The sequence below is a fragment of the Oncorhynchus masou genome, chromosome 27 (assembly GCF_036934945.1).
Source record: "Oncorhynchus masou masou isolate Uvic2021 chromosome 27, UVic_Omas_1.1, whole genome shotgun sequence".
NCBI classification, from domain to species: domain Eukaryota; kingdom Metazoa; phylum Chordata; class Actinopteri; order Salmoniformes; family Salmonidae; genus Oncorhynchus; species Oncorhynchus masou.
Window position 1 is genome coordinate 36,862,317 of NC_088238.1, and position 9,991 is coordinate 36,872,307.

At 45.2% G+C, this 9,991-nt stretch overlaps 1 protein-coding gene across 3 annotated transcripts in view; it reads right to left on the reverse strand.

Moving 5' to 3' along the window:
* Nucleotides 1-2,532, reverse strand: part of LOC135516080 (1-phosphatidylinositol 4,5-bisphosphate phosphodiesterase beta-3-like) — a 113,674-nt gene extending 111,142 nt beyond the window's left edge. For 2 of the 3 annotated variants that reach the window (XM_064940095.1, XM_064940096.1), the window contains exon 1: nucleotides 1,818-2,532. In XM_064940095.1, the coding sequence (XP_064796167.1) occupies nucleotides 1,818-1,916 (99 nt within the window). In that variant the 5' untranslated portion in view covers nucleotides 1,917-2,532. The remainder of the gene's footprint in view (nucleotides 1-1,817) is intronic. The other variant, XM_064940094.1, reaches the window with a different exon arrangement.
* Nucleotides 2,533-9,991: the final 7,459 nt, after the last annotated feature.

Below are 9,991 nucleotides of genomic sequence, written 5' to 3' on the forward strand. Positions count from 1 at the left end.
GTGGGAGAGTGAGAGAAGGAATGTAAATGCCATCCAGGACCTCTATACCAAGCGGTGTCAGAGGAAGGCCCTAAGAATTGCCAAAGACTCCAGCCACCCTAGTCATAGAATGTTCTCTCCAGAAAGGGGTACCAGTGCGCCAAGTCTAGGTCCAAAAGGCTTCTCAACAGCTTCTACCCCCAAACCATAAGACTGATGAACATACAATCAAATGGCCACATGGACTATTTACATTGACCTCCCCCCTTTGTTTTTACACTGTTGTTACTGTTTATTATCTATGCATAATCATTTTACCCCTACATACATGTACAAATTAACTATACTAACCTGTACCGGTACCCCCTGTATATAGCCTCATTATTTTATTGTATTACTTTTTGTTTCATTTTTTTACTTTAGTTTATTTAGTAAATATTTTCTTAACTCTATTTCTTCAACATTGGTTGGTTAAGGGCTTGTAAGCATTTCACGGTAGGGTCTACACCTTCGGCGCATGTGACAAATATATTTTTATTTTATTTGTAGTCTATTCATTCTTTCTGTCTGCTTGCAAAAATATGTTTTCCTATTGACACCCTTAAAGCAGTAAAATGCTTCAGGCACAAATACTGACAATGAAACGTAATATAGCTCTCTCTCTCACACACACAGTCCACAGTTGCCAGGCAAGGAGGGGTGAAAATACATGGAAGAGAGTAGGGCCAATCCAGTGGGGAGATCTTTGAATTTCCCGTAAACATATTTGGGTTGTCTTGCTTTATTAAAATACAAAAAATATTTTTTCAAGATTAACAACCGTCTACCTGAAACAGGAATTACTAAAATAGTCCTAAAATGTCTTAGAGTTAGGGACATACAAATGTGGGTGTTTCAGCCTAGGCTACATGTCGACATGGTTTGGAAGAGTAGGCCTATGGAATGTTCATTCAGAAACTCAATTCACAAAGTCTTTCTCTCCTATGTTGAGATAAAAATTATAATTTGCCATGTGTCATTCCATTGACTCCCACTGTCTATCGAAATCCCTTGGGAAAGCAGTGACAAAATGGTGCTAGAACAGAAAGAGAGAGTAGGCCAAAAGTGTGAAAGAAAAATGGCTTTGGTGGATAGTCGGGTTGTCTAAAAAACTGAGTGGTGGAAAAACTTGCTTAACAAGAATTCAAAGGAGAGCAGAGCTAGGCTGATCTATTGCAGGATGGGTATAGGAATGCAGGACAGTCCAATGCGTACATGCCAAATGGCAACCCATTCCCTATATCGTGCACTACTTTTGACCAGAGCCAATAGGGATAGGTCAAAGGGATAGGTCAAAAGTATAGGGCAGGGGTCCCCAACTTGCGGTCGGCGGGTGATTTTATTTGGCCCATCAAGAGATATGTGACCATATATAAATGTAAGCAAGGTTTGAAATGATTGTTTTAGGCAAATATTAATATTATGTTTGGGCGGTCTACAAATTGCTTGTAATTATGTTCCAGTCTACTGACCCCCCCGCTCAACAAAAAAAAGAATTGTCCTGCAGTTGATCCCTGGTACAGGGAATAGGGTTGACATGTAGCCTAGCCTATACCAGTCCTGTAGGGACATACCTACTTACAGCCTCTGGCCTGCAGTGTCTATAATAGTAAACTCTAAAGTCCACAAAGTAAGGATTTATCAATAAAATCAACTATGCTACTATTATTTTATAATGAATGCAACTTGAACACGTGTGGTGGGGGGAAAACGAGAAAACTAAATGTAGGCAGTAACTCTCTCTCACTCACAAACAAACAAACAAAACACGTTTAGAGCCACTAGGCTATATTACTAACCTCATCCCATTTGATAAACTTGCTCCCCCGTTTTAGTATGTCGTGAACCGACACCGGTTTGAGCTGCAGAGCGTGGACTCCTGGCTTCGCCCCGGCCATGGCTCCGGGTCAAAGCCGTGTGGCAACGCCTAAACTCCGGCTGCGGTGACCTGCCCTCGTCGGTGCCCCTTGGTCCTTGGGGCTAAATCCTTTTCCGGGGTGAGCTGTGACTTGCAACGCTGGAAGTTGCTGTATGAATTAGAAAATACGATAACTTGGTTCCTAATAGCTTAAGTTTGCGTATTCAACTAATCCTAAAATAGTTTTAAACGTCACAAGTTGAGAAGAGTCGAGTAGCTACGTTTAATATAGGTCAATATATAGTTTGTTCATGTCTCGTTTAATCGCGTTGTATGGCTGGATAGATCCCTTCCTTAATTTCTTCCTTCCTTCCATCCGCCTATTAATGTCCCCCTCTCTTGCTTTCCTCGAACTTTCTCTTGTTCACACTCGTCCCCCCCCGGATTCTTATCTTCTCTTTCTTCCTTCATGTTTTCTAGAAAGGGGAGAGCAGAGGACAGACAGAGCGAGAGGCGGAAGATAGGGAAAAACGGACGGGGAGTGTTCTCTCTCTTCTATCTTCTCTCCTTTTCAGTCAGACATTCGACGCGGTCATTCCATTTGGTATTTCTAGAGGCATGTTCTATGCGTTGGGGACTTAATGCAGAAGTGTGACAAGAACGTTGGAGTTTGTAACGCTCTCAAACTGCCAGCTAACCCACATTTTTGTTGTTGAGCAAAGTTATTTTCTCATGCATGCAGCCTCCTACAACACCTTTAAAGAAGGTCAGCTATGTGCTGTAGCATGTTCTAGGTTCAGACTATACAGAACAGAGAAGGTTGTGTGTGCGCGCTTCTGAAACCTCACACACTTCAAACAGCAAAAGAAAATCAGAAAACAATTTAATAGAAATAAAAGACGTGCATGACTTCCTTTGTTAAATTATCCTGTTTGGTTTAGTTTTAAAGGGTTACAGCTTGACTTGCAATGTGTGTGTTGGCATTTGTACGATCTGGTATAAAAGGGAATATCCACTCAACAACTGGTATTTTTTTAATTAGTCCGCTGTTGATACAGTCCCAAAAATGTTTTGCATTTCAGCAGTCAGGTCTTCCAGATATTGGACCTTATTGGATATTGTCACTGGCCACATCATCATGTTGATTTGTTTTGCTGATGAGTTTCCCCTTAAAGGGAAATTTCACCTGTCACGACTTCCGCCGAAGTTGGTTCCTGTCCTTGTTCGGGCGGCGGTCGGCGTCGCCGGTCTTCAAGCCATCATCGATCCACTTTTCATTTTCCATTTGTCTTGTCTTCCCACACACCTGGTTTCAACTCCATAATGACATCTTGTGTATTTCACACTCTGTTCCCCCAATGTCCTTGTCCGGAACTGTTTATTGTGCGTGTGCACGTATTTCTGGTGTGCGACGGGTTTCGCATGCATTGTATTGATTGTTCTGTTTACGGTGATTTTATTTATTAAACTGTGCCGTTGTAAAACAGTTTTGCTCTCCTGCGCCTGACTTCCCTGTCGCCAGCACGCACTCCTTACATCACCCTGGCTCTGCCACAGCATAATGTCATTACTACATTGATCACAAATATAAACGCAACGTGCAACAATTTCAAATATTTTACTGAGATAGTTCATATAAGAAAATCAGTCAATTGAAATAAATTAATTAAGCCCTAATCTATGGATTTCACATGACTGGGAATACAGATTTTTTAAATATTTTTATTTTATTTAACCTTTATTTAACCCGGTAGGCTAATTGAGAACAAGTTCTCATTTGCAACTGCGACCTGGCCAAGATAAAGCAGAGCAGTTCGACACATACAACAACACAGAGTTACACATGGAATAAACAAACATACAGTCAATAATACAGTAGAAAAAGTATATATACAATATGTGCAAATGAGGTAGGATAAGGGAAGTAATTGCAATATAGCAATTAAACACTGGAATGGTAGATGTGCAAGTAGAGATACTGGGGTGCAAAGGAGCAACATAAATAAATACAGTAGGGGATGAGGCAGTTGGATGGGCTATGTACAGTTGCAGTGATCTGTGAGCTGCTCTGACAGCTGGTGCTTAAAGCTAGTGAGGGAGATATGAGTCCCCAGCTTCAGTGATTTTCGCAGTTCGTTCCAGTCATTGGCAGCAGAGAACTGGAAGGAAAGGCGGCCAAAGGGGGAATTGGCTTTGGGGGTGACCAGTGAAATCAAATCAAATTTTTATTTGTCACATACACATGGCTAGCAGATGTTAATGCGAGTGTAGCAAAATGCTTGTGCTTCCAGTTCCGACAATGCAGTAATAACCAACAAGTAATCTAACTAACAATTCCAAAACTAATTTCTTATACACAGTGTAAGGGGATAAAGAGTATGTACATAAAGATATGAATGAGTGATGGTGCAGAGCAGCATAGGCAAGATACAGTAGATGGTATCGAGTACAGTATATACATATGAGATGAGTATGTAAACAAAGTGGCATAGTTAAAGTGGCTAGTGATACATGTATTACATAAGGATGCAGTAGATGATAGAGTACAGTATATACGTATACATATTAGATGAATAATGTAGGGTATGTAAACATTAAATTAGGTAGCATTGTTTAAAGTGGCTAGTGATATATTTTAAATCCTTTCCCATCAATTCCCATTATTGAAGTGGCTGGAGTTGAGTCAGTGTGTTGGCAGCAGCCACTCAATGTTAGTGGTTGCTGTTTAACAGTCTGATGGCCTTGAGATGGAAGCTGTTTTTCAGTCTCTCGGTCCCAGCTTTGATGCACCTGTACTGACCTCGCCTTCTGGATGATAGCGGGGTGAACAGGCAGTGGCTCGGGTGGGTGTTGTCCTTGATGATCTTTATGGCCTTCCTGCAACATCGGGTGGTGTAGGTGTCCTGGAGGGCAGGTAGTTTGCCCCCGGTGATACGTTGTGCAGACCTCACTACCCTCTGGAGAGCCTTACGGTTGTGGGCGGAGCAGTTGCCGTACCAGGCGGTGATACAGCCCGCCAGGATGCTCTCGATTGTGCATCTGTAGAAGTTTGTGAGTGCTTTTGGTGACAAGCCAAATTTCTTCAGCCTCCTGAGGTTGAAGAGGCGCTGCTGCGCCTTCTTCACGATGCTGTCTGTGTGAGTGGACCAATTCAGTTTGTCTGTGATGTGTAAGCCGAGGAACATAAAACTTACTACCCTCTCCACTACTGTTCCATCGATGTGGATAGGGGGGTGTTCCCTCTGCTGTTTCCTGAAGTCCACAATCATCTCCTTAGTTTTGTTGACGTTGAGTGTGAGGTTATTTTCCTGACACCACACTCCGAGGGCCCTCACCTCCTCCCTGTAGGCTGTCTCGTCGTTGTTGGTAATCAAGCCTACCACTGTTGTGTCGTCCGCAAACTTGATGATTGAGTTGGAGGCGTGCGTTGCCGCGCAGTCGTGGGTGAACAGGGAGTACAGGAGAGGGCTCAGAACGCACCCTTGTGGGGCCCCAGTGTTGAGGATCAGCGGGGTGGAGATGTTGTTGCCTACCCTCACCACCTGGGGGCGGCCCGTCAGGAAGTCCAGTACCCAGTTGCACAGGGCGGGGTCGAGACCCAGGGTCTCGAGCTTGATGACGAGCTTGGAGGGTACTATGGTGTTAAATGCCGAGCTGTAGTCGATGAACAGCATTCTCACATAGGTATTCCTCTTGTCCAGATGGGTTAGGGCTGTGTGCAGTGTGGTTGAGATTGCGTCGTCTGTGGACCTAAAAGGGGGGTAAGCAAATTGGAGTGGGTCTAGGGTGTCAGGTAGGGTGGAGGTGATATGGCCCTTGACTAGTCTCTCAAAGCACTTCATGATGATGGAAGTGAGTGCTACGGGGCGGTAGTCTTTTAGCTCAGTTACCTTAGCTTTCTTGGGAACAGGAACAATGGTGGCCCTCTTGAAGCATGTGGGAACAGCAGACTGTTATAGGGATTGATTGAATATGTCCGTAAATACACCAGCCAGCTGGACTGCGCATGCTCTGAGGGCGCGGCTGGGGATGCCCTCTGGGCCTGCAGCCTTGCGAGGGTTAACACGTTAAAATGTTTTACTCAACTCGGCTGCAGTGAAGGAGAGACCGCATGTTTCCGTTGCAGGCCGTGTCAGTGGCACTGTATTGTCCTCAAAGCGGGCAAAAAAGTTATTTAGTCTGCCTGGGAGCAAGACATCCTGGTCCGTGACTGAGCTGGTTTTCTTCTTGTAGTCTGTGATTGACTGTAGACCCTGCCACATACCTCTTGTGTCTGAGCCGTTGAATTGAGATTCTACTTTGTCTCTATACTGACGCTTAGATTGTTTGATAGCCTTACCGAGGAAATAGCTGCACTGTTTGTATTCGGTCATATTACCAGTCACCTTGCCCTGATTAAAAGCAGTGGTTCGCGCTTTCAGTTTCACGCGAATGCTGCCATCAATCCACAGTTTCTGGATAGGGAATGTTTTAATCGTTGCTATGGGAACGACATCTTCAACGCACGTTCTAATGAACTCGCACACCGAATCAGCGTATTCGTCAATGTTGTTGCCTGACGCAATACGAAACATGTCCCAGTCCACGTGATGGAAGCAGTCTTGGAGTGTGGAATCAGCTTGGTCGGACCAGCGTTAGACAGAACTCAGCGTGGGAGCGTGGGAGCTTCTTGTTTTAGTTTCTGTCTGTAGGCAGGGATCAGCAAAATGGAGTCGAGGTCAGCTTTTCCGAAAGGGGGGCGGGGCAGGGCCTTATATGCGTCACGGAAGTTATAATAACAGTGATCCAAGGTTTTGCCAGCCCTGGTGTCAAAATCGATATGCTGATACATTTTAGGGAGTCTTGTTTTCAGATTAGCCTTGTTAAGATCCGCAGATACAATGAATGCAGCCTCAGGATGTATGGATTCCAGTTTGCAAAGAGTCAAATAAAGTTCGTTCAGAGCCATCGATGTGTCTGCTTGGGGGGGAATATATACGGCTGTGATTATAATCGAAGAGAATTCTCTTGGTAGATAATGCGGTCTACATTTGGTTGTGAGGAATTCTAAATCAGGTGAACAGAAGGATTTGAGTTCCTGTATGTTTCTGTGATCACACCACGTCTCGTTAGCCATAAGGCATACGCCCCCGCCCCTCTTCTTACCAGAAAGATGTTTGTTTCTGTCGGCGCGATGCGTGGAGAAACCCGCTGGCTGCACCGCCTCCGAAAGCGTCTCTCCAGTGAGCCATGTTTCCGTGAAGCAAAGAACGTTACAGTCTCTGATGTCCCTCTGGAATGCTACCCTTGCTCGGATTTCATCAACCTTGTTGTCAAGAGACTGGACATTGGCGAGAAGAATGCTAGGAAGTGGGGCACGATGTGCCCCTCTCCGTAGTCTGACCAGAAGACCGCCTCGTTTCCATGCTACGGGTGGGTGCTGCTATGGTGACCAGTGAGCTGAGATAAGGCAGAGCTTTACCTGGCAGAGTCTTGTAGATGAACTGGAGCCAGTGGGTTTGGCGACGAGTATGAAGCACGGGCCAGCCAACAAGAGCATACAGGTCGCAGTGGAGGTAATATATGGGGCCTTGGCGACAAAACGGATGGCACTGTGATAGGCTGCATCCAATTTGTTGAATAGAGTGTTGGAGGCTATTTTGTAAATGACATCGCCGAAGTCCAGGATCGGTAGGATGGCCAGTTTTACGAGGGTATGTTTTGGCAGCATGAGTGAAGGATGCTTTGTTGCGAAATAGGAAAATTATTCTTGATTTAATTTTGGATTGGAGATGCTTAATGTGAGTTTGGAAGGAGAGTTTACAGTCTAACCAGACACCTAGGTATTTGTAGTTGTCCACATATTCTAAGTCAGAACTATTCAGAGTAGTGATGCTGGACGGGCAGGCAGGTGTGGGCAGCGATCGGTTGAGGAGCATGCTTTTAGTTTTACTTGCATTTAAGAGCAGTTGGAGGCCACGGAAGGAGAGTTGTATGGCATTGAAGCTCGTCTGGAGGTTAGTTAACACAGTGTCCAAAGAAGGGCCAGAGGTATACAGAATGGTGTCGTCTGCGTAGAGGTGGATCAGAGACTCACCAGCAGCAAGAGTGGCATCATTGATGTATACAGAGAAGAGAGTCGGCCCGAGATTTGAACCCTGTGACACCCCCATAGAGACTGCCAGAGGTCTGGACAACAGGCTCTCCGATTTGACACACTGAACTCCATCAGAGAAGTAGTTGATGAACCAGGCAAGGGAATCATTTGAGAAACCAAGGCTGTTGAGTCTGCCGATAAGAATGTAGTGATCGACAGAGTCGAAAGCCTTGGCCAGGTCGATGAATACGGCTGCACAGTAATGTCTCTTACAGATGGCGGTTATGATATTGTTTAGGACCTTGAGCGTGGCTGTGGGGCACCCATGACCAGCTCCGAAACCAGATTGCATAGCAGAGGAGGGACGGTGGAATTGGAAATGGTCAATATTCTGTTTGTTAACTTGGCTTTCGAGGATTATAGAAAGGCAGGGTAGGATAGATATAGGTCTGTAGCAGTTTGGGTTTAGAGTGTCTCCCCCTTTGAACAGGGGGATGACTGTGGTAACTTTCTAATCTTTGGGAATCTCAGACGATACAAAAGAGAGGTTGAACAGGCTAGTAATAGGGGTTGCAACAATTTTGGCAGATAATTGTGCAGCTCTTTCAGAACGTCAGTTATCTGGATTTAGGTGAAGGAGATATGGGGGAGGCATGGGCGAGTTGCTGTGGGGGGGGGGGGGGCTGTTGATCGGGGTAGGATTAGCCAGGTGGAAAGCATGGCCAGCCGTAGAAAAAATGTTTATTGAAATTCTCAATTATTGTGGATTTATCAGTGGTGACAGTGTTTCCTCGCTTAGCGCAGTGGGCAGCTGGGAGGAGGTGCTCTTATTCTCCATGGAATTTACTGTGTCCCAGAACTTTTTTGAGTTTGTGCTACAGGATGCAAATTTCTGCTTTAAAAAGCTACATTTGCATCTGTTGATCACAGATACCTTAAAAAATGTAGGGGCGTGGATCAGAAAACCATTCAGTATCTGGTGTGACCACCATTTGCCACATGCAGCGTGACACATCTCATTTTATAGAGTTGATCAGGCTGTTGATTGTGGCCTGTGGAATGTTACCCCACTCCTATTCAATGTCTGTTCAAAATTGCTGGATAATGGCGGGAACTGGAACACGCTGTCGTACACGTCGAACCAGAGCATCCCAAACATGCTCAATGGGTGGCATGTCTGGTGACTATGCAGACCTTGGAAGAACTGGGACATTTTCAGCTTCCAGGAATTGCATACAGATCCTTGCAACATGGGGCCATGCATTATCATGCAGAAACATGAGGTGATGGCGGCAGATGAATGGCACGTCAATGGGCCTCAGTCTCTCGTCACGGTATCTCTGTGCATTCAAATTGCCATTGATAAAATTATATTTTTTTCATGTTTGTAGCTTATGCCTGCCCATACCATAACCTCACCGCCACCATGGGGCACTCTGTTCACAAAGTTTGACATCAGCAAACCGCTCTCCCACACAATGCCATACACATCCTGTGCCATCTGCCCAGTACAGTTGAAACAGGGATTCATCTGTGAAGAGCACCCTTCTCCAGTGTGCCAGTGGCCATCGAAGGTGAGCATTTGCCCACTGAAGTCGGTTACGACACCGAACTGCAGTCAGGTCAAGACCTTAGTGAGGACGAAGAGCATGCAGATGAGATTCCCTGAGATGGTCTCTGACAGTTTGTGCAGACATTCTTCAATTGTGCAAACCCACAGTTTCATCAGCTGTCCAGGTGGCTGGTCTCAGACGATCCTTCAGGTGAGGAAGCCAGATGTGGAGGTCCTGGGCTGGCATGGTTACATGTTATCTGTGGTCGTGAGTTTGGTTGGACATACTGACAAATTCTCTAAAACGACATTGGAGGCAGTTTATGGTAGAGGAATGAACATAAAATTATCTGGTAACAGCTCTAGTGCACATTCCTGCAATACGTTGGAGTGGGTTGGGGCAATTCTGTTTCTTTCTGTCATTTAGACAATGACGAGTCCAGTTAGCGCTAGTTTATGCTAACTTGCTAGCTAGCAACTAGCAGTA